Genomic DNA, 25,502 nt, shown 5'->3' with positions numbered 1-25,502 from the left:
GATTCCCTCTCACAACGAGACCGCCACTTTTTTTCCTTTATCTGAAGGATTAAACAAAACAATTAAATATCTAATAAACTTTTTTTTTTATTGACTGACAGTCTATTTATCAAACTTCATTCCTTTGACTGTCGTCACCTAACCTGTTAGTAAATGCATTATTTTGGGCAGATAAATGATTTTCTAGTCCGCGTTTTATGCCTTATTTACGCTCTACATAATTAGTAAAGTTTATATGCTAAGATTAGCCACATTTAGAATAACTTAGAACGCGACTTTGTTGAACCATAGCTAACTCTGTTTATTTAACTGACCCATCATTTTTTGTGGGAAATGATAGACTAATCGTGCCATCTTTGTGTTTTCAAAACAAACTAGTTTTCCTAAGTCTGTGAATAAGAGTCCTCCTCTTTCCTCTAAATTTCGTATTAATGCGAGCGGCCATCTGATTCCATTGCTCACTAAAAAATGGCGAGTCAAACTTTCCAGTGAGAGTGTGAGACATGTTCAACTGTTGTTTCTGTGAGACGGTAGAGTAGCTAGTGATACTTTGAACGTTTTTGTGTCCTGACAGTTGCATAATATCAATTGGCAGCAAGTCGTTGTTTCCAGATTTTACATTATTTACTGCCAAAGTAAAACGGTGCATCGTCGGTTTTCATTTCCGCGGGTCGCTTTCTGCCTAGACTTGGTAGGCCTTTACTGGACATTCTGGTTGTTCGGCATGGCAAAAGTTTTCGGTGCAATGGCTCTTACATTCCGTGGATCGTTTCCTGAACGAGTTTTGGTTTCTCTTTCATTGAATCCGAGGTACTCCTGCCCTGTGGAAGTTTTGACAAAGTTTTACGTCTCCCCTTGAGCACATTTCTCGGTACTTCTTGCAGCCTAGTATACCAAAATGGATTGTATTGTTGAACCATACCGTGTTTAAAAGCGCTTCTACCGTGGAACTTCCCGAGAGATCTTTTTCAAACAGAACTTGAATATCTTCCTCACAAAGCAGCAGAAGCATTAGGCTTGTTGCCTATGCCTTTCAGTTTTAGACCCCTTTGCTTTGACTGAAGCGCTTTCCGAGTTTGCTCGAACTGGACGTCTTTCATAAGACAGTACATAGTTCATTTTTCTTCGAATGGCGCTCAAAGCTAGCGAAGACTGCCCTTAAGGAATTAGGCTCGTATTCCTAGTTGTCTTCTTTTTTGCGAACCGTTATAAGGAACTCGCTTGAGGAGTCGTTAGTTCATTTGCCTCGTCCCGCCTTTCAAAACAAGAAATTCATGGAACACAGCAACATATCGTTTAGTCTTTTTCTTGGTGTTTTTATTTTCCTGTCCGTCTATGATCTCCTCCACTGATAAATTTAGGCTCTGAAAACGGTTAGTCTGATTTGAAGCCATCTTTCTTAAAAAATGCGTCGTTGTTGGTGTGATAGTGGCTTTATAAGGGTCGTAGTAGTATATATCACATCCGACAAACTCTGTGGCCACATGCAATGCACGTATGTAGCGATGAATGAAATTACGAATAACGTCGCTACCGTCACTCCGCCGATGAATTGTTCATACGTTTCTATTTTTGAACGTAGCGCTGGTGGGTATTATTGTACGTTATTGTTCATCTAATTGTAAATTTATTCCGATTTCTTCGAGAAGTTGACATCCTCCAGGTGTAGCGTGAGATTTTGAAGGTGAACGCACGAGAAGATAACACCGAGCGCCGAAGGCCGTGCAAAGTAATGAATCTAGGAGCATGCTCTTACAGAAGGTTTTAAATCTAGCGTCTCGAAAGTGCCATTTCCTGCATTTTTCATTTGAGCTCTGAGTGATAAAGAAAACAATAGGTCGCTTAGGGCGAAGAGTCAACTTTCGGCGGATGGAATTGAGAATTTTCCCTACTAAATGCTGTTTTATGGCATCAACAAGCATAAAGAAGCTTCTAAGTGCTCAATTCAGGCATCCACCATAAGTTGTATACGTAAATTTGATATATAGTTAAGTCCGCTCTTTGTGCAGTGTTGCGTGTAATTTTCAAAAATGAGCCCGCTCTGCTTTAAAAATTTAACCGAAATCACGATATATTTTCCAATTTACATACATCTCTCTCTTATTTTAATTATTCTGAATAAAAATGTCATCGGCCATTAGTTCAAAGACTAATTAGCCTTCGAGCATTAGGGTGGAAGGAAGGGGCGGGGAGGAAGGTTGGGTAGCCACTGGAGGGTTACATCTTCCATGCTAGGAAAAGGGAGTTCGTCCGCTCGCGTTTGATTCTAAATCTTGGATAAGTTCGTTACAGAAAATAAACAAGTAACATGAATAGGCAATAATTTTTTTGGATACTTTCTAAAGCTATGCAAAGCCTTAATTGTGTCTAACGTTTGCATAACCTTCTTGGATTCTCCCGGCTTCCCTTCGTGTTTAGATTAGAATATATAAACACAGAAAAAGCTCTCTGCCGTTCAAATATAGAATTGACGGAATCCACGAGATTTGGTCCGAACGTTGCTAGAACAATGACGGGAAAAAAACGATGTTGGCTTTTTTTTTCTTTTTCGCCGCAAATATTCTATCGACAGCCTAGGAACGCATCTGGTTTGCAAATGTTTCGGTGCTTAAACTCGGCAGCTCAATTTAAAGAAAATTAAGAGCTAATGTTAACGTGCATCAGACAAACAGCGGCAAGTCACCCACTCCTACTTTCCTGTTTGGTAGCCCAATATGTCCTTATGATTGTGGTGTAGGTTTTTTTGTGGAAATATGTTTTAGTTTTCGAGAAATAATTTTTTTAGTTTGACCGCTCAAATGCGCAGATTTTCACTATGAATATTACCCGAGTTGTGTGACCTCATGTAACGAATTTACTTGACCTTTGGTATTTCTGTCAACATAATCCTTTGTTTTATCATCTAAACTTAATCCTCTGTCATTACTGAAGCTGGAAAAGAATTAATTAGGTTTTGGTGAATATTTTTGTCCGACATACTTTTCCCATGTCGAAAAGTAGCATCAAAATAAAGACAGTTTTAACAATGATCGATATCACAGAATCTACTGAGCTTCCAGATTTAAAACACAAAAGCATGGTTATAAAGTTACTGTAAAAACTGAAGGAGTGAACAAAATCATTAAATATCTAATATACTTTTTTTTATTAACTGACAGTCTATTTACCAAACTTTATTCCTTTTATTCCTATTTCTTTGACTGTCGTCACGCAACCTGTTTGTTAATGCATTATTCTGGGCAGATAGATGATTTTCTAGTCTGCGTTTTATGCCCTCTTTAGGCTCCCCATAATTAGTAAAGTTTATATGCTAAGATTAGCCACATTCAAAATAATTTAGAAGGCAGTTTTGTTGAACAATGACTAACTCTGTTCAATTCACTGACCCATAATTTTTTGTGTGAAATGATAGACTAATTGTGCCATCTTTGTGTTTTCAAAACAAGTTTTCTCAAGTCTGTGAATAAGAGTCCTTCTCTTTCCTCTACATTTTGTATTAATGCGAGCGGCTATCTGATTCCATTGCTCACTAAAAAATGGCGAGTCAAACAAGAAAGCCTAATTTTCCGCTGTCCAACCGGTGGAACATTTAGTTCTCGACGTGTTGCACCTTACCATCTCGTAAGAATGACTAATTGCATTTTGAAACTTGATAATGAACGACTACGAAGCGTTTGCTTGTTCATTTGCGCGTGTAAACATGTTGTAGTGTGAATAACCTAACTATGGAAACCAAAAGCAAGTGAATACACGCACAGGGTCCAGAGGAGTTTGAAAATTTAAGTTCGCTGAGTTTGCGAGCTAAAAAAGACTCTTTAGTACCTTCGACCATGTTAATTTTAATTATCCTCACGTTAAATTTGCGTTGCGCAAGGTATGTACCGCAGTGCTAAAGACGAAGATCTCGTAAGACGCCAAGATTAGCGTACAATTGTAGGTTGTTTCACGGCTAGTGAGTGCGTACGATTTTTATTCACAACGAGTGAATAAAATTCGCACAAGTGAACCAACCGTGAAATAACTTATTTATCATATACGTTCCTGGATTTAAAAGCGAACAGAACTCAAAGATAAACATATCTTTATTTTTCTTTCAAATGAAAACAACGCGCGGTCAAGCCCTCACAGTTCGAGAGTTGCACTGAAATGGCTTCCTTGTAAAATACTTTACATTTAAATTATCGAGCAAAAATGCCGTTAAAAGGCAGAGCTAGTAAGAATGAAATAAGACATCCTGAAAATATGTCAAGAAACCCGAGACTTTTGTTGCTTATGAGGACCCGCATGCTTGGATTGACAAACACCAGTAAGAATCCGAATCAAGAGGTTTGATTCTTTTGTAAGTTTTGCTAGGGTTTTCCTCTCCCACTGAAAGTGTGGGCGATTGATTTAAAATGTTTATTGCCACACCTATATGTCCTCCGCTTAGAACAGCACCCGAAAAAAAGAGAAACGGGCTGCTGTGCTGCTTGCTTGCTTTGCTGAGAAAAAGTTGGACGAATTGTTGGATAAGTGAGTTCGTCAAACTCGTGTTTTCTTTTCTCCGGAATAGAAGAGCCAGACTGGGGAGTTATTTCTCTCAAACTCATTCCAGTGAGAGTGTGACTGATATTCAACTGTTGTGTCTGTGAGACGGTAGAGTACCGAGTGATACTTTGAACGTTTTTGTGTCCTGACAGTTGCATAATAGCAGTTGGCGGTACGTCGTTGTTGCCAGATTTTACATTGAGTACTGTCAAAGTAAATGGTGCATCGTTGGTTTCCATTTCCGCGGGTCGCTTTTCTGCGTAGACTTTGTAAGCTTTTACTGGACATTTCTGGTTGTTCGGCACAGAAAACATTTTCGGTGCAATGGCTCTTACATTCCGTGGATCGTTTCTTGAACGAGTTTTGGTTTGTCTTTCATTGAATTCGAGGTACTCCTGCCCTGTGGAAGTTTTGAAAAAGTTTTACGTCTCCCCTTGAACACATTTGTCTATGCTCCTTGCAGCCTAGTAACTTGAAATGAATTATGTTGTTGAGCCATACCGTGTTTAAAAGCGCTTTTGCCGTGGAACTTCCCAAGAGATCCTTTTCAAACAGAACTTGAATATCTTCCTCACTTAAAGCAGCAGAAGGATTAGGCTTGTTGCCCATGCCTTTCCGTTTTAGATCCCTTTGCTTTGACTGAGGCGCTATCCGAGTTTGCTCGAACTGGACGTTTTTCATAAGGCAAAGTCCATACTATATTTTTCTTCGAATGGCGCTGAAAACTGGCGAAGAAAGTCCTTAGGGGATTAGGCTCGTATTCCTGGTTGTGTTCTTTTTTGCAAACCGTTATAAGGAACTCGCTGACAAACTTGTTCAGCGCTTGAGGAGTCATTCGTCCATTCGTCTCGTCTTGCCTTTCAAAATAAGAAATTCATGGAACAGAGCAACGTCGTGATTTTTGTTGTTTTTTTTTTTTGGTGTTTTTCGTCATAAGGCAAAATCCATAGTTTTTTTTCTTCAAATGGAGCTAAAAGCTAGCGAAAAATGCCCTTAAGGAATTAGGCTCGTATTCCTAGTTGTCTTCTTTTCTGCGAACCGTTAGAAGGAACTAAACTTGTTCAGCGCTTGAGGGGTCATTCGTTCATTTGCCTCGTCTTGCCTTTCAAAACAAGAAATTCATGGAACAGAGTAACATATTGTTTAGCCTTTTTCTTAGTGTTCTCATTTTCTGTCCGTCTATGAACTCTTCTACTGATAAATCTAGGCTCTGAAAAAGGTTAATCTGATTTTAAGCCATCTTTCTTAAAAAAAAAAAGTGCGCCTAAGCTCTTAGAAATGTGCAATTTGTCGGTCAAGAGGAGCGGCGAGCAAGCGACACGGTTTTTTTCACTAGTGAAAATAATGATAATCGTATGACCAATCAGCTGGTGTCTCTAGCGCGAAGAAACTATTTTTGTCTCGATGAATTTTGGCGCGTTAATCTCGTATGTATATAATAATGAATAATACGCGGCTTCGCTCGGAAAGCTTCGTTTTGCGCCGGCTAACTAGCGATTATTTATTTTAAAATTGCCGACTTGCATATAGTGACAATCCTCTTAGAGAGAGGATTCCTGCGTTCATAAATGTAAAGAAAGTTTTATGAACAGAAAAGTGTAAGATATGATATAAAATGGAATATGAAAGTAGCCCCAAACAAAAATTTAGTAACAAAAACTTTCTCTGAATCTCGTTGTGAATGACTTTACATTGGCGATATTTTTTTTTTCAATAAGTTAAAGTTTATTACCTGAACAACCCATTTAAAACTAAAGAAAAAAAGGAAAAAATAATAATAGTAAATGTAACATACAGTAGAGTTATTAAGAACTGAGCTTCAAGCTTTGAAAAGACAAAAGGATGGTTGTAAAGTTACTGTAGTAATCTATGACAGTAAACGGTGGCGACAAGTAGGCACGCCATGTATATTTCATAATCGCTGGCAAGTAAATTTTGCCGAACTTTGAGTTCGTCTCAAGATGAAACAACACAAATACACAATTGAATATTTAGAGTGACTTTATAACCATCCTTTTGTCTTTTAAAAGGTAGAAGCTCAGTAGATTCTGTTATGCTACTTTTTGACATGGGAAAAGTATGTCGGACAAAAGTATTCACCAAAAAATAAATATTCCTTTACCAGCTTCAGCAATGACAGGGGATTAAGTTTAGATGATAAAAGAAAGGATTATTTTGACAGAGACACTGGAGGTCAAGTATATTCATGACACGAGGTCACACAACTCGGGTAATATTTACGGTAAAAATTTGCATATTTTAGCGATCGAACGAGAAAAGTCATTTCTCGAAAACTGAAATATATTTTCACAAAAAAAACTGCACCACAATTGGTAAGACATATTGGGCTACAAAATATGAAAGTAGGAGTGAAAACGAATTTTGAGCTACTTACACCCTCTCTTAGTTGGATTACGGGAAAATACTGACACACTTCGGCATTTGATTCTTTATGATGACTTTTTGCAAGTACATTTTATCAAAAGCCATGTTTAGTACTCAGTTAAATGACGCTCATTTTATTGTACTTTCTTCCTTCGACTCACGAGAGGAAATAACAGTTTAATCGATTTATTGTTATGCAGCGTGTGGTTGTGTTTTTTAAAAGCGGCGCCCGCACGAATTTTTTTTTTCTTGAAGGCATCCGCGAGTATATGTGAGAACAGTCTATTAGTTTCAAGGGGTGCTATTTTCTGGAATACAATTACATTCAAACATCCGCATAGAGCAAAAATGAAGGATGGACTATGGATTCGAAACTGAGCAAGATTCATGACCTAAGAGACTTTCATTTCAAAGTGACATCCACCTGAACCTTTGATTTAAGTAATGACGATTTTATATATTTTTAATGGCTGCAGTATTCAGTATTTCAGTAACTTGTAAATTATTGCAAACCTAGTACTCAGATGGAAGATCATATAAGCACCAGCTTTAACTACTGTCGTGCTGAAATAAAGTGTATGTATGTATGTATATGTAAATTAGAGTCACGACGATTTTGTTATCTGGGACTTACACGGAAGGCATTAAATTTGGGGAAAATAAGTTTGATAATATCACAAGATACTACTCGGTTGTAAGGTCAGGTGACAGGTTTAGACTATACCCGTAAAAAAAATATTTATGGATTATGAAGCGAGGCTTTGTTGCAAAGTCGATTGTTGATCAACGACTGTCAGAAGCTGAAACGAGCTCCTCCGCTTGCGGATGATATACAGCCCGGTTACTGAGACAAGACAAAAAGAAATAGCAATCTTTTCTTTCTCGCTGTGGATTCAAGGCATTTCGTAAGAGCATGAGCTAAAAGCAACGAGATAAATCAAGCAAATAAATAACGCTTAAGTTATAAAGTGACAAATTATGAGCGTAAAAATTGCCGTATTGGTACTAATTTTCGCGTCGCTTTAATTCCGCGATTTGCGAACTTAAAGCGACGCGAAAAAAAAAAATCCCGCGAACTTTAATGTCGCGAAATTTAATATCCTCCTATATTCCTTGTTTTTACAATTTAACGAGGAAACATATGTCTACGTATTGTGTATAATGTGTAAAAGCTTTATGGCATGCCTACAGATGACGAATAACAGTTTAACAGTGACTGTCAAATTTCACTATCTGCGTTTCTTTGACCTCTTCGTCTGTATCGCTATCATCGTCTTCAGGTCCTTTCAGCACCTGTTTTGTACAGTCATCGAAATGGCCATCTATCCCGGGTTTTTTTAAATTTGAAACGACAACCTGTTTATAGTTTTTAAGTATTGCCTTGTTCCTTTCGGATCCATCTCAGCTGTACCTTGCACTAGTGGAGATCTTCTGTGGTTCTTGCCGATGACTTTACCACAGACAACCTCTCCTCTGAGTAGAAAAAAGCGCGCTGCTCTGAAAATTTCCCCGGGCAAGTGACCACCTGCAGAGTCGGCAAGATGGCCTCGAAGGCGCTTGGTCGCGGTAATAGCATAGCGATCGTAACAGTTGTTTCTCTCGTAGCAGCATTTCAATTGCTCTCCAACAATCGGACTCCAAACCTCTTTATAAACATGAAACCCGCGGAGATCTCTGCTCGCCATATCAAGATCTGGTGTGTTTTCTGTTCCCCTCAATGTGGATGTTCTGTTGCAGTCCATTGTATTGTGACAGCTAAACGTAACACGTGGTATTTGTAAACTGAGATTGGAAACCAACAACAAACAAAACACAATAGTCTCTCTGTTCCCTTTATTAGCGTTACAGCGCTGCGAAGACGCGCCACACTCTGGTTTAAGTTTCTTTGGTAAAATGCCCTTGTTTCGTTGCGGTTTCACGGTTCAAAAGAAAAAAGTAACGGAACTTCCAAACAATTCTGATGCCTCTGAAGATCTGGAAATTGCTGTTCCGGCCTACTTTCCAAGCCAAGAAAGCACTTCATTGGGCAATGTCGAATATTATGCAGTGGAATCGTCCGTTGCGAGCTTGGTGAATCCTCACTCGAATGAAGGTTCCTCGCTTCTTCAGTAGCAAGAAAACGTGGAAAATACCGACACTATTCTGCTGAAACATGCGCCAAGATTGGGAAGTATGCCAGTGAGAATGGTAATTCGAAAGCCATCAATCAGTTCAAGGAGGAACTCCCAACATTAAAGGAAAGCACTGTAAGAACTTTCAAGCGGGCTTATGAGAAGAGACTACGCGAGGAGAAGAAAAAAGGTAAAACAGACGCGACTGTCATTACTATCCCGAGTGACACCCGTGGGCGACCACCAATACTCTGTGACCTGGACAGTATATTAATCTCTCTTCTTAGGAGCATTAGAAGCAGAGGTGGAGTAGTTAATTCCTGTGTCGTGAAGGCAACAGCGCTGGTGCTTGTTGATAGTAATAAGACGCCATATTTAAGAGAATTTGAGCCTACAGTGACTTAGGCGAAATCCATTTATAGGCGCTGCAATTTTACTCGCCGAGCTGGAACAAACACTCGTCTTACAGTTCCCAGAGGGATGTTTGAAGAATATAAACTTACATTTCTCACTGACATTAACAAGATGAGGTTTCAAATTTCCCAGAGGAATCGCGATTTCCCAGAATCCGAAACATTACTCTAATGAAGATGAAACTCTAACCTTGATAGATAAATTAATCGCCCCTATGTCGAGAGGAAAAGAAAGGAGTTCAAACTGGCGCCAACTCAGAAAGCTCTGCTGATCTGGGATGTGTTTAGAGGCCAAAACACCGCAAAGGTTTTGAAGAAATTGGTATCGCTAAATATTGCGATTGTGTCGGTGCCCGGCAACATGAACCACTTCTTTCAGCCTCTGAATCTCACCGTCAATGGGGAGGCCAAGAGATTTAACAAGGACAAGTTTACGACATAGTACTTGGACTTATTAATAATAATAATAATCATCATCATCATCCTAATCATAATCATAATCATTATCATAATCATAAAAATACAAAAATGTAAGAGCAAAGGAAGCCCACGCATTGAAAAGTTGCTCTCAATCAGCCTCGTTTCTATGCTCTTGAAGGTTTCCAAATGGCCTTGAGCTGTTCTTTCCCAGACAAACAGAACTTAAAATATCAATTTCATGATTAAAAACCCTAGCCAAGTTTACAGGAAATATTTAATCCCAACAGTGGACCTGCCTATCCGCAGCTTTTCCATCTGGCTTCATTTTTACGGACTATCGCTATTAAGAAAGCCGAACCAACACTTAAACAAGGAAACTTAAATAAATCGATCAGTTCAGGAAAACTCGTTCGCTTTATACATCACAGAGAACTGGTAATTGACATTTGCGAATTCAATTACAAAAAGGGCTAAAGTTGCGAAAAATATCCAAGCTATTTCAAATGCTCTTTACGTAAACTATTGTTTGCGTGCTCCCTTTATTTCATAATGGTAAGGAACAACCCACACTGATGTTTCCTATGACCCCATTGAACTCCTTTTTGTTGAAAAATAACAGATTGACGAATGGTTAACTTATGGATGGATGTCTTAAAAGACATCTACGCCTGAAAAGCGAAACTAAATAATGGTATTGACAGATTTACCTGAAAATATAAATACGTTGCAGTATCTTAAGTACTTAATCATGCAGGCAGTATAAAGGAACGATGGGCAGGGCCAATGAAAGACTTAAGGGATAACTGTAACAGTTACCACATTGCAACGATCAGATATTCGTAAAAGTGACAAAGTGTACCGTTGTTCATTAACAATATTATTAGCTAAGGCTAAGCTTTTTAGTCATTAATCAGACAAACTCAACCCGGTCCATAGGTTCCCAGCCTAATTATCTTTGGAGCATAAGGGTGTAAGGACGGGGAGGAAGGTTGGGTAGCCATTGGAGGCTTCTTTCGCCCATCCTCGGGAAGGGAGTTCGTTCACTCACGCTGAATATTAAAACTGCCGACATGAATTTCCAAGCGACCTTTTTACTGCAATTATCTTCATCGTGACATCTTAATTCCATTCAACTTTGTCTATATAATGCGTTTAAGTGTAATGTTTTTCGAAGGCAGTTGAGTTACTCTTTCATCATGAGTTTGGTTTTGACATGATTTTCCGGAAGGTGTGAGAAGTTTAGAAAACCATAACTTGCAATTCATTTTGGCAAACGCCTTTTCTTCAAGCGAGTTAAAAAAGGTCTATGGAATTGATGGAGTCCCTCGAAATTTGGTCGGAATGTTGCTAGAACAATGGGGTACAAAATTATGTCAGCGTTTTTCTTTCCTTTTTCTATTGCTTTGTTTTTGTTTTTTTGTGTTTGTTTTGTTTTCTGTTTTTGATCGTTTGTTTATTAAATGCAAATATTTTTCTATTGGAAGCGGCGGAGCGCAAGTTTATTTAAAAAAATTGATTTTATGTCAAGGAAATGCTAACAACTCTTCGAAGATTGGATTTTTGTGACTGAAACTGTGCAGTTACTTTTCACGAGAGGTCATGTTTGATACCCTATCCTATCGACGGAAAAGTGTCCCTCCGTGTTCTTCTTCACCATTTTGCTGGCTTCCTTCGGGTCAGGGGAGGAACCAAAAAATTGCTTATAGTTTAAATTTACAAACCTCTTCCTTGCTACACAGTGTGTGGTGCTTTCTTTACAAAGATTTTCTTCGTATACGACTTATACGAAGGTGACTGAATTTGGGCAAAGTTATTCAGAGAATACCACGTGAAACTACTCTGTTATCAGGTCAGGTGATACTTCTAAGCCATACCCGATAAAAAAAAATTAATTGACTATGAAACGAGACTTTACTGCAAAATAGACTGTTTATGAGGAAATGTCAGAAGCTGAAACGAGCCACTCTGCTAGGATAGAGAGTTTGGTTACCTGGACAAGACAAATAAAAATGGCAACTCTCTCTCTCTTGCTGTGGATTCAAGACTTTTCGAAGGAGAATTGGTGAAAAAGTGAAGCGAAAGCAGGACTGGAGCCCCCCACCCTCTTCCTCAATCCCTATGCATATGGTACACAGGGTTACAAGGGCTGCTACTTTTTTTTTTGGCTTGTTTCTCTCAATTTTTTTCTGTTGTTGTTTTCTTGTTTGTGCACAGGGATGCTAAGGATGGTTTTCTTTCCCTTTTTGTGTTGATTTTCTTTTTGCATGCTTTTTTTCTGTTAACGCAGTATGGGAGTAAACTGGACTAAGATGAAAATCGTTTGAAAAGACATCGTATACATTTGAGTTAAAGAGTTTGTTGTAGGGTTGATGATGTTATTGTTGGTCTTGTATAAAGATTTAATACTTGGAAAAATTTAAGTCTGTCATCATCTTTAACTTAATCAATACTTTGATATCTTTTCTTCTAAAGGACTCTTTACGAAAACAAGCTAAAGAATTTGTCTTCAGGCATTTTTAGAAACAACCGCCGTCTGCTTCTTCTGTAAGTAGGGGATGTCATTATATTTATTTACAACATGGTTAGAGATACATATGAGATGACCAAAAGGAACAACCACGATTTTTGTGACACGTAGCTCTGATTTGAGTTTGTTCATGTTTGCTCGGATAAAATATTGCACTTTTATGAAATGTGTTTAAATTCAAAATACCTCGGAGCATTTACTGCACTGAAAATCGCATGAACTTGTAATGAACCCTCTAATCATTGTTGGTACGGACTGTATTTCATGGAGATTTAGATCTCAGTGCAAATTGAGACTGCGGGTTTGATGTGTCTAAGAATGCTCTGGTTGAAACAGGCTTTTAAGAAAGATGGTAAAAAGAGGCTACGTCGTATATGAAAATACCATTTCAATATTAATCATTAGGCCGTAAATTGGTGTTAAGGCATAAACTAGGTGGCCATGATTAAAACAGAGTATATAGAAAAGAAATAAGAAGAAAAAAGAAAAAAGCTGATTATAATAGTACTTATAATATCAGTGATAGTAATAATAATAACGATATCAATAATGATAATGATAGCAATAATAACAATAATAGTAGTAAAAATAATAAAAATAATAATAATAATGATAATAATTGCGGCAAGTAGTGTTGTCTTGTGCTAGCTCTACTGATAGAAGCTTCGTTCTACAACAAGGTAAGCCAAGCTTAAAGCGTCCAAACGCATCTCAATAAGTATTAGTATACTTTGCAAATTGTCGAGCCTTAAAGGGGACATACTGGGTGAGTTCAAGAGCAGGAATAGAACGTTTTAGTTTTCAAGTTAAGTTACACATTAGGTAAACACCAACCAAAGGGAAAAAGGAGGCAGTATTGGGCCCTCGAGATGAACTTTACACCGCTTGAATGTAAGAGAAAAGCGCAATTGATGGTTAAATTAAATTACCATGCAAGAGACCGTAAGAAAGATTATTTATATGGAAATCAAGACCGTAATTTGGGATCAGCATGGATATAAACACCTTGGTCTAACTCGCCAAGTCCCTCGCGATCAGGCTGCGTACGTAGAGAAATCGTTGAAGAATTCCCAAAGAGTTAGAAGACGCCGATTGGATAGAGAAGAAATTTATACAAAATATTGTAATCATCTAAAATATTCCAGAAGAAAAAAGTGCTAATCAGGACGATCAAATTCAAACGAACTTGCATAACACTCAGAGCATAAGCCCTTTGGGATCTGCAAACAATCTGCCAGTCGAACGAAGTAGTGCGTGCTTTAAGTGAAAATTCGACGGTATTGTTTTCTTTAGCATCAGTCAACCTGGTAAAAACGTATATCAGGAGATTGACGCTATAACAAAAGAAAGAACAACAACGAGCGACATTGAGAACATGAAGAAGAGTGATGGAATTAAGAAACCGAAAGAAAAAACCCTTTTGGGCATTTGTGGCTCGCGAACTGCGCTCTCTACCCAAATGTTATTGCCTCTCTATTGTTGAAAGGCTAGGAGAAAGCCACGAGTCAAAGTGTAACTAAGAATTCATCCAGAAATAAGAGAGTTTTTGTGGAGAAAGCGGATGAACTCTGTACAGTCGAACCTCGATTATCCGGACTATTCGATTATCCGAACTTTTTTTGAAAACTGAAAGTCGCAAAAAGCCCAATAATCCTTTCAAAAGATTGTCGAAACGGCGTATTATTCTGTGCGCTTTTCAACATTCGAAAGTCCGACGAGACAAAGAAATATTCTAATGCGTTCAGCTAATATCTGATTGGCTCAATTGTTTTGTTGCTGAGTGAATTTCATGCTTGATTAATTTCTTCCGCTTGAGTCATGTAAACACGCGAGCGATCGATCGTAAACTCAAACCAAAAACATGTCTACAAAGCGAAAGCAAGTTCTATCGATTAAAGAAAAGCAGATAGTTATTTCACATTGGGATAAAAAAGAGAAAGGAACAAATTTAGCTCAAGAATATGACATCAGCAAGCAGCAGATCTCAGACATACGGAAGAACAAAGACAAGATCCTAAAATCTACAGACAGCATCGATACAAGCGAAGGATTAAAAGGAATCGTTAATATTCATATTTCGATTATCTGGACTCTCGATTATCCGGACTATTTACCGAGGTCCCGACGAGTTCGGATAAGCGAGATTCGACTGTATAAGATTGTCTATTGCAAAGGCGGAGCTGGAGAGACTAAGGGACAATCGGAAACTGAAGAAAAAGGGAAAGAAAACAGAGCATTCTTATCAGGAAAATGCAAAGGGATTTCATCCACACAACTTTTTAACTGCATGGAAACGAAATTCATCAAAGACAAGAAACAAGATAAAGTAAGATCGCTTAACTACTGATTTAAAAAAGATACGAGGCGGATTTACTCTACGTTTGCATTCATGTGTGATGCAACAGAAGATCGACCTGCCTATCAAAAAACCACTGAGGACGGTTCCCATAGCAACACCGATGTATTCGAGAAGATTGAGAATGCGAGTACATTATTGAGAAAGGAGAAGGATTGGTAACAACAATGCTGAATGGCCTCAGCTTCATCAGGAGACCTCTCAAGTGAAAACCAAAGACCTATCATTTGTCTCAACAACAGCTATAAATGGTTCACATCTTGCTTGCAGATCCCACTTGACATCCACCGTAACACACACGACTTGATGGAAGGGGAACAGAGGGGGGCGAAGGCTGAATGTAGCAGAATCGCATACAACCTCGTCATTGACAAGATTGTAACCCAGGATTGTCATCGAAGTAAACGGATTATGAGCATGGCATGGGTCTATGTGAAGAAAGCAAATGGTTCCGTGGACCAAGCGTGGCTCACCAAAATGATGGACGTACTCCGATTACCCGATTGGATATGCTATGGAGTTACATGAACAACTTACCCCTACTAAGGTCTACTCGGCGTACAAGACTAGAACATCAACTCTGAACGACGTAACATGCAGATTGTGTGGCAATCCTCAGAAATTTTGACACATGTACCGGCAGGTTGCTCAAACCTTGCTCAGACAAAGTACTTGGAAAGACACAACGCTGCACTGAAGATGCTATTCTTTGAGATGCTTAAACAACACAGGCTCGTTGATATTGTTCCTCCATAGCTTACAAATATAGACCTCTTATGCTTACTCCGATCTGCCGGTGTTTATAGACCATAAGTCTGTAGAGCCAACCGAGTTGACGCGCGTTTTGTTGATCACAGGGCCAAGAAAGTACTCATGGTGGAAATGAGTGCCCTTGGGTGAACAACCGCGCAAAGAAACAAACAGAGAAAACCGACAAGTATGGGCCCTTAAGACTGGAGTTGTCAATAAAATATCCAGGGTACAAGATCCCTAGCAAAATAGATATGCTGGGCGGATGGTCCAAAGATCTGGAGAAGCTAGGAGATGACAAGCATCTTTGGAAAAGCAGGAAAGCAGTACTACGCACCCCTCTGAACAGACTGTTCAAAAATCCTAACCGCATAAAAATTGCAATATTTTTATAAAACTTTCACAGAAATTTTTCGTTATGAAGATCTTTCATCTATATATTCATATTTTTTTAAACCTTTTCTGTTAGAATACCTGTTTAGTTAATGGACCACGTAGTTATGCACTATCTTGTTATTTTTTACGCATCCAGACGTTTTCACTACATATAATAATAGTAATTCTATTGATGATGATTATAATAATCAAAATGATGATAATAATACGTGAAAAATAAAATGAAATAAAAAATAAAGAAAGAAAAAAAAGGGGGGAGTGACTACAGAAAAACAAATGCCAAACTCCCTATGGATTGACGCTGGCCACAATCGTCAGAAAAATCCGGAATTTTAAGTTGCGAAGAAATAATGGAAGGTGTTGGAGGAAATAACAAGGCTAACAAGCAATTTGATGGGTTGGAAGGAGCTCGGGGGAACTGCAGATATTTTCATCGGCGTGATACAGACTCGAATTATCAAATATGTAAGCATAAGTGCCTCTGACAAAGGGTAATCATTTAAAGAAAAACTTGTAAGCCAGCTTTTTAACGACGATGCACGCTGGGAGTTGTTAGCGAGCGTTAGAAGCGAAGTAATGCTGGTACTCTTCCAATTTAGATACACCGGTTTTGGGGTTAAACGTGTGTTGCCATTTAAAATTTAACGAGAGAATCTTTGTTCGCAGGGGAAAAATTTGGTTAATCGCCTGAATATTAAATGCGTAGTTGCGAAGCTCGACTATGAGATGTAAAGTCTAATATATTCATTGCGGATCAGCATTTCCCGTTCCGTAATTTCTTGAGACTGATCGGTTGAAATAAAGGTCGCGATTTGTTTCAAATTGTCTGAAAGTCTCAATTCAGCCCAAAGTTTGGGTGCAGTCGCCTTACATGTTACCTTTAAGGTAACTTTTCTAATTGTGTGTCTGAGATTTTTGATCTGTGACCACCTCTGTTTCTAGCAACTTGATTTAACGATTGAAGGAATTTCAAAAGCGGTTAGAATTTTTCATTGGGTTTAATTAAGGCTAGACTAGATGCAAAAATGAACAACTCCCCCCAACAAGCGAAACGAACCGAGAAGCTACTTCTATCTACTGAAAATTTTAAATCGTAATTTAAATACTAATACAAATAAAATACATAGTATTTTTTGTACTGACACATTCCACACGAGTGATAAAAAAAGTCTCTAACATTAATCATGAATCAGCACAGTGCGTATAGCCGCAAACGCTAATCACACGTATTTCAAACTTTACTAGAACAAACTTGACACATTGTTGAATACGGTAACTGAAAATGACAAAATTACAAACACGCGAATGAGCATAAAATAACTTACATCGTATGAGTGAAAGTACTGCAAAATGACAAAGCGAGATAAACAAGGATACTTACAAGACGAATGTGACCAACCCAAAGACGAAAACATGAAACCCAGAGCTAGATATGTAACGGTAATTTTCACAAACTAGACAACTAACCAAATAAATTACGCGCAACCAATATATATACGATATACAAATAAATATAACAAGTACAAAACTGGTAACTGACAAAGGACACTAATGGAAGACGAGAAAATAAACACCTAACACGAAACTATGAAACACCAACACTAACAAAAAATAATAGTACAAATTCTTGCGCCTCAGTGCGTTCAGTCTAGCATGTGAATGAATATTGTTTGTCTCAGCCTGACAAAATTCAGTATATATCAAACCTGAAAACATCGAGTACTGGCTTAACTCACAGTTCTGGTTTGAAGAAAATAACTGAATTTTTTTGTATCAAATGTTTCAATTTATCTACATGTCTTCCCGTGGCACCAGATCAAAGTAAGTCAATCGCTGGAACTTCACTTTCAGAAGGATTTACAGCTCTTGCACGAAGTCGAGGCCATGTGCGTCGATGAGTCCAAAATAGAGTCGAAGAGCTGGAAACGTTTCGGATTCGGATTGGTACCCTTGGGATATTATAAAACCAGCGGGACTCGAAAACAATAATATTCTTAAGCGAAACGGCGTACAAAAGAAAAAAAAAAGAAAAATATATGTGCAAGAGACATGTATTTGTATCTTACTTGTATGCTTATCGGAAACCTTCGGCATTGGTCCTTCAATCAATTAAAGTGAGAGGCACCTATACCAGTCGAGGGCGATTTTTGCCTACAGGGTTTAATTGTGTCACAATCATTGTGTTACAGTCATTAATTTTTGTATTTAGTCATTCTGGTTTGAGAAAAACAGTCCTTTTGGTGAAAAATACCTTACATGATGATCCCTTACCTGATGATGGGACCAGAATGATAAATTTAAGAGTAAATAAGGAAGAGAGCAAAAATCGAGTGGAGAAAAAACCCTGCCAAGACTAAGAGACCATCCAGTCATTTACAAAACATAGGCACGGATTGGAACTGGAACATCATTGGAAAAGAATCCCATGAATATCTGGTCGGCGAGATTGAACCCAGACTACCTTATGCAGTACTTTAAACGCTCACCCACGCTAACTTCTATCAGAGAGACTTAGAAAATACTTCTTTTTCCTCCTGTTGAGGTTTCTAACTTTGAAGTGCATGAAAATAACACAACAATTAACCTGTTTTGAATACACTTTTAACGTTGTTTTCTTATTATTGAAATTTTAGTTACTTGTCCATTAATCCGGTAAAAGAATTGCCGTCAGATATTTTCAGCACAAATTCTGAGCTGGCGTGCCTGTAAGTAGATTTTTTCCAATTTTTAGAAATTAGCTCAACACATAACAATGATAATTTTCCTTTACAGTTTATAACTCGGTGATACTTTTACCTCTAAAATATGATTAAAGATCTAGCTGATAGCTTGATATTGGGAATGGTATCAGGAGACCTGTTGATAGTAAACAAACAATAAGAATGACAGTATTCGTACATAAGAAATTTCAGGGAAAATTGGTATGATGTGGGTGAGGAACTACGATGACGTCCTTGAAAGTTGGCAAAGGCAACCTCATTATCTCTCAGTTGTATTAAAAAAACAACAACACCAACAAAGCAACAACAACAACAAACTTAATGATCTTTTGTCGCGAGACCATAAGTAAAATAATGTGGAAAAAATAATTCAATAAATGAGGATCTTTTATTTTAAAGCAATTATGCTGAAATTTGTTATCCCATGCTTACCAATCTGATCCAATGCTAAACGTTTTCACTATATGGTGCACATGGATCAGCGAACCTATTGTTTACCTTTTGTAACTAAAAACTAATTTTACGTGCAAAAATATAAAGTTGCAATTAAAACCCTTACGAAACTTTGGCAGTCTCAGCCTATAACCCAGAATAGAGCAAACATGCTTCTTACCATTTGAGTGAGAAGATACAGCCAGGCTTCGAAGCACTAACTGCTCGACATCAAGTGCTAGAATTATCGCGTCAAGGGAAGAAAAAATTAAAATACAAAGCCCACTGAAGGTCCAACCACACTAAGTCCAGAGAAATTTTAAAACCTAGCTCTCTCTTAAGGGCGAAGGGGAATGCGATCCTAGTTTCCGTGTTATGTTTCGTATTTACTCGGGTCCCCTCGTTCCTACCATTATTTTAAATTTTCTCCCCAATTTGCTATTAATATGATTAGCAATCTTAAAAAGAGCGTTGCAAATTTCCACCACCGCAATACACCTGATTACATGTTCTTGCGGCTCAGAAAGTTATGAGAATTAAGTCGCTTCAAAGCATAGTTTTGACTCATTTTCACTGAGCTTCAAATGACGGTCATGGCTTTATAAAAAGTTAAATTCTCTCCAAAAAATTAATTTACTCAATTCACAAGTCCTAATCAATGTAGCTGCATAAAATAAGAAAGTGAAACTAAAAAAGATGGACAACACGCACTTGGCGACACCATTGATTTATACGGAGAGAAATCATAATACAGCTTATCAAGGAATGAAAATTAGAAGAGCTGAGATCACAATTATTACAAGAATGAGTCAAATCCTTATAGTTACACATCAAGATTGGGTTAACCTAGCCAACTATAAAGTAATTTGGTAATGTATTGCTTCTATTTATATGTTGTGCAACACTTATGCATGGGGACTATATCATTAGGTACTTGTCCGAAATGCAATTGCACAACCTGCCCCTGAGAATCTTCGACAATAACACAAAGTTGCGGAAATTGTAAGTAACATTTCTTTTCTGTGCGGTTTTTAAACACAAGATTACCGAGGAGTAAGTCTTATGTACTTAAAGATAACTAAAGATCAAGTTTCCAAGGTGGGAAAAAATCCTGCTTATTGGATCTCATACTGTGCTCCAAACAAATCACGCACGACGGGTCCTCCCGAATAACTCTCACACCTGCTGACAAAACTCAAATTTCAGACCCGTTATTAATAGCTTACCAAATTCGCGTGTCCAATAGAACAAGAAATTTAACAGACTCAGTGGTACTTAAGACATTGCCATATCTTTCTTGAGGTGCGGCTAAGTTGTGCCTCTTTTGCTGCACAACAGCTCTAAAAGCCTGTCAGCGTTTTTGTTTTAATTTGATATAAGTCAAGGTGTTATGGATGAACCTAAACAGGTTTATCTGATACCTCATTCCAAGTCACCACCCTACAACTTATATCAAGAATGACACCGACTGTCATATTCAAGACAAGGAATATGGGTACAGGACTGACCGTAAAGAGATTCATTCTATTTACAACAGTCATCACCAGGTGTGTGGTGCCAGTATTGAGGTACCAACAGTGTGGTTTGATGAGTACATAGAATGAAGTTAGTACAAACAAATTATCATTCATGAAACCGAGGCCAATATTTTTTTCGATACAACATCAATAACTGTCAGGGACAACAGCCTAAAAAAGTCTAGGTGATTCCCCTACCTAGAGCAATACACTTCAGGCGTATCTTGACTCTATTATTCATCGGTTTACATGTTGAATAACGCAGACGCCTGAATGACAACGACATGAAAGGGATAAATGGAAAGGCCTTCAAAAACATGAGGAATTTAGTGGAACTGTAAGTAAATAGAATGATACTGATTTTGAAGGCATTTTTAGCTTTTAAAACAAAGTTATACAAGGTAACAGTTAATACTTTCCCTTTGCTGGATCGCAATGCACTAGATTTGGATCTGTTCTGTGACCCATATTGTGAAATGATGCGAAAACAGATAAACAAGCAAAACTGATAATTTTTGAAGGTAGTCAAACTGTAAAAGTTGGGAAAGGTTTAAATTCTGATTACACTCAACCGACACCTCTTTTAAGAAAGATGCTTTTCGTGTTGTCACGAGCGTGGGACAAAGAAAAAATTCAGAGTCCCCATGAGGAATGAGAACACGAAAAACATATTTCTTAATTCTTCACCGAGCTCAAAACTTACCATCTCTACTATTTCTATCTACACCTCTTTTGTCAAAATATCATTCTAGAAAGGGTTTATCAATATATCTTCTGATGTAAATCATTGCTCCATGTTGATGATTATTGGAGAACTGAGATAAACTAAAGATGAACTTATAACATTGTATCAGGTTGAAAAACCACTATCAGTTTGTTGATATTATCCTTCTAAAATTCTGATTTATCACATGACCCATCCCACTCCACTCGGTAAGTGCATAATGATCTTAATCCAAATATTTTCCAGTTTGGCTCTCCCACTCGTTTATTATCTACAAAGACCTTGATCGTATTGCATTAAATCGAATGAAATTGCATTTTGTGGCCATATATCGTCAAATGATTATTTGTTTTATTGTGTTTCACACGATGCAGTTATTAGAAATAACTTTGTTTTGGTTTTTTTTTGGCATTCCTTTATTTTTTCCACCTCGTTTCTTCTTTTCTCTTATCGCTCGTGTACCAATATGACCAGAAGACTATTCATTTTGTAAGCTTCTCGATCAAACGAAATAGATTATTCTTCTTCTGTAACACAGATGGTTGCAAGATAACAACTTCACTGAGTTGCCTCCCGAATTATTCCAAGATCTAAAAAGCCTGAAAGAACTGTCAGTTTGATGCAAACGCTCTTCTCGGAAATTAGTTTTTTAACTTCGCTCAAGGGATGAGTGTTAGCTTTAATTGTGTTCTTCCTTCCAAAAAAAGCTCACTGGTTTGATTATATTGACAATAAGATGCTGGTAACCATATTATTACGTCACTAATTAGACGAGATTATAGGAGATACTTGCATTTTCAAATTTTCTGATATTACCTTCAGCACTGAAAAAGGAAAGAAAACAATTGTACCATCTCAAAATGTTTCTTCATTGTCTGTATGTTTCTTTACTTACGAATTTCAAATAACGGTGCAAATTAAGATGCACTTTCCTATCTTGTCATTCATATCAGCTATCTGTCAAATAACAAATTGAAGACTCTACCAGATGGAATTTTTAACAGCCTTTCCAACCTGATATATCTGTGAGTAAAATAATCATTAATCAAAAGAAAAATGCAAAAAGAGGTCGATGCAATTTTCCAAGAGCACATTTATAAAGACTGCGCGGCCATGTTCAGTTAAAAGAAACATATGAGGTAAAATTCAAAGGTCTGTCGTGTCCATAAATTGAAATTTGCGGGTGCTGATGTTTTGTTACTGAAACAGCACAGTTTCGGTGATAAAAATAAATAAGTTGCTAGATGAAAGTACGCTAAAGCAGGTCATTGATCATGAGGAGAGCAAAAGAAAAGAAGACCCACTACCCCTGAAATATTATCCTCCATAAGGATTAGGAAAAAACTTTATGGATCACTTTTTGTCTCCATGTCATGAAAAGTCGTGGTTCATTTTTTGTAAAGCTGTTTAGATAAATTTTGGAATGGTATATTTTGTAGATGTGCTTTGGGAGAAAGATTGACGTACTTGGAGGTTGAAAATTACTCAAAATTACTCAAAACCTTATTCGTGACTTAGTTCTGTTTGTTTGGATAAAACACCTGCTTGTAGCATACCATGATAAACCAGTGAACTAAGGCTGCGACAATAGTAATAATTGTAATCGCAATGAAAACAATAATAATACAAGTAACAGTAATGATAATAAATGGATACTGAGTAATTAGTCTTGATAGTTTTCAAGTTGGATATTATTTCAATTTTCGTTTTTGTAGTCCTTTTTTTCATCGCCGTGAGAGTATTTCAAAATTTATTAGTATGAATTATAATAATTTCTCTATTTTGTATGAAAAAAGCTTGCTGTGTGATATTTTTCCCAGGAGATGTTCACGGATTATCTCATGCTCTTTTGGTCTGCACTATATCGTTTTTTGATAATGTGACAATCAGCGTTTTGTTGTTGGATTGTGAAAAAAATCAACCATCTATGATGTTCCTTTAGCTACCTAAGCAAGTCAAAATAGGTACATTAAACTAGGGAAACTATTGCCAAGACAAGCAATATTTTATGAACAGCTGTTCTTCAAAAGCCGCCAATATTTTTTATTTATGAATCAGTATTTGTTATTTCATGATTATAGATTTGTATCTATTGTTATTCTAATATTTTAGGGATTTGTCATATAATGAACTTGGAAATCTACCGCCATACATCTTTAAAAACATTACAGCTGTAAGATTGCTGTAAGTGAGATTCTCTTTGAGTTAAGAAAAATCAAATATTATTTTACATTATTTTACAATAACAACTAGAAATGAATAAATCACCTTTCTAGTTTCTGACAATTTGCATTTCCTATGTATATTTTAAGCAGCTAAATTTTTTTGTTTTGCAATTATTACTTGTGACAGAAGCTTAGAATCTGTTGACTTAGATACTAAAGCAACCCAAATAAATTTGTAAAAATGGGCAACAGACTACTAATTATTTTTCAAACTCAGCTTTAAACACCAGACCTGAAGCAGAGGTTTCTGGTAATAAACTCTAAAGTTTCTCTAGCCTGAGAGCATTAAAGTTACACGTAGTTCTGATATTTTCTTTTTTTCTGTGATATTCAAATATCAAACCCGGGAGCTAATTGTACTGCAGTAAATTCAGAAGATAATTAAGGCAAATGTAGATTTCAAGATATTCCTTCATGTGTGTATTTCAGTCTAACATCTGTAGCGCACTTTTTCAGGAAATTGGAATACAACAAAATTGAGAGGCTTCATGAAGATCAATTCCAGGGCTTAGTGGAGTTGTTCGAGTTGTAAGTACATTTAGATTTTAAACGTTAATTTTTCATTATGATCTGTTGCAATCTAAAGCATGTTTTAGAACCAGCCTGTACTTTTCAGTGAATAAAAGTTGACATGAAAATGTCTACAAATTAACCATATTGATATGGAGAGAGGTAATACCCAAAGAAGCGCATAACAATCATATATTAGCAAGGCTTTTCTTTTTCACGTTTAAGCGATAAACGGCTCAAGTGTACTAATGAGATTTCTATTCATATTCGTCCTTCAGATTATAGAGCCGCAATGATAAAGTTAGCTTGAAAGGAAAAGAGTTTCTAAGGGAATTAACTTGCACAGATATTAGTTGGAATAGAAAATCAGGAGCCATAATAGGGAACACCTCCTTAGTAAATATAGTTAGTATCCTCTATTAGCACTAGCCTCTATAATAAATGGATCACAATCTTTGTCACCAGGTCTATATAATTGTGGTATAATTTTGATGTCAGTTTTGCTGTTTAAATTAGATGTGCCACACCTAGTTATTCTATGTTACTTGTATATTAATTTAAATTCCCCCTTACCTGTTTAAGACATCTCTCGGACAACAGAATCGAGGCTTTGCCGGACAAGATATTTGAGGGAGTTAAGAACCTCAAGGGCCTGTGAGTACAGCTGATAACATACGAAACAATTTTTTAAATTTTTTAGAAGATGAAAATGTACATAACAGAAAGACTCATAATATGGAATTCTTATTTGAAAATGTTAACATGATCTCCAACAGGCGTGGTGTAAATTGTAATGCTCAACAACTTAATTTTATTACTAGCTATTTTCTCAACGTAAAAATGTGGCTTGCTATAAACATGGTTTTATTGAGCAAAGGTAGATATTATCAAAAAAGCAAACAAACATAGTTGAGAACTATGATAGTTCCGACGGCAACTTCAGGTGAAATTTTAAGAATCAGACAATGCAAGACCCTGTTTACCATCTGCTAATTGATAGTTATGTTATTAATGTTTGCAGAAATATCTTAGGCAATAAAATACAAAATGTCACCAGCACGACTTTCAGTAATGCCCGGGAACTGCGATTTTTGTAAGTTCACTGTAAATGGCAGTTTTTTATCACAGTACTTACAATAACGCCGCATGTATTGCAATCGGATAAGATGCAGGTGTGAAGTTAATTTAGAGTGTTATAGTTAATTGGGTATAACTTTTAATTTCGCAACTACTTATTTGGGAAAATGAGATATGCAATTTATTATAATCTGACTTAATTTTCACCTTCTATTTTAAACTTTCAGGTTCATGCACTACAACCTGATGGCTGAGCTCCCCAAAGGCTTTTTTGGGCTTTTGCCGCACATTATCAGAGTGTAATACTCCATTATAATAATGTAACACGATGGCTTAATAGGAGATTTGGGGCGAATGTTGTCTGAATTACCTTTGAAATAGAATTTATTGTCAAATTGTGATATGGGTGATG

General features: G+C 37.1%; 1 protein-coding gene and 2 pseudogenes across 1 annotated transcript; 2 read left to right on the top strand and 1 right to left on the bottom strand.

Moving 5' to 3' along the window:
* Positions 1-4,270: 4,270 nt before the first annotated feature.
* LOC149052346 (uncharacterized) lies at positions 4,271-5,767 on the bottom strand (annotated as a pseudogene).
* Positions 5,768-15,253: 9,486 nt separating this feature from the next.
* LOC149052345 (uncharacterized) lies at positions 15,254-15,884 on the top strand (annotated as a pseudogene).
* Positions 15,885-19,305: 3,421 nt separating this feature from the next.
* Positions 19,306-25,393, top strand: LOC149052344 (uncharacterized). The gene is made up of 7 exons (XM_089180798.1): positions 19,306-20,891; positions 21,817-21,888; positions 22,232-22,303; positions 23,391-23,462; positions 23,960-24,031; positions 24,596-24,667; positions 25,318-25,393. The coding sequence occupies exons 1-7, from the start codon at positions 20,839-20,841 to the stop codon at positions 25,391-25,393; spliced, it is 489 nt and encodes a 162-aa protein (XP_089036924.1). The 5' UTR covers positions 19,306-20,838.
* Positions 25,394-25,502: the final 109 nt, after the last annotated feature.

The sequence above is a fragment of the Pocillopora damicornis genome, chromosome 1 (assembly GCF_964200805.1).
Source record: "Pocillopora damicornis chromosome 1, jaPocDami1.2, whole genome shotgun sequence".
In the NCBI taxonomy this organism is placed as follows: Eukaryota; Metazoa; Cnidaria; class Anthozoa; order Scleractinia; family Pocilloporidae; genus Pocillopora; species Pocillopora damicornis.
This window is presented reverse-complemented; position numbering and strand designations above follow the sequence as displayed.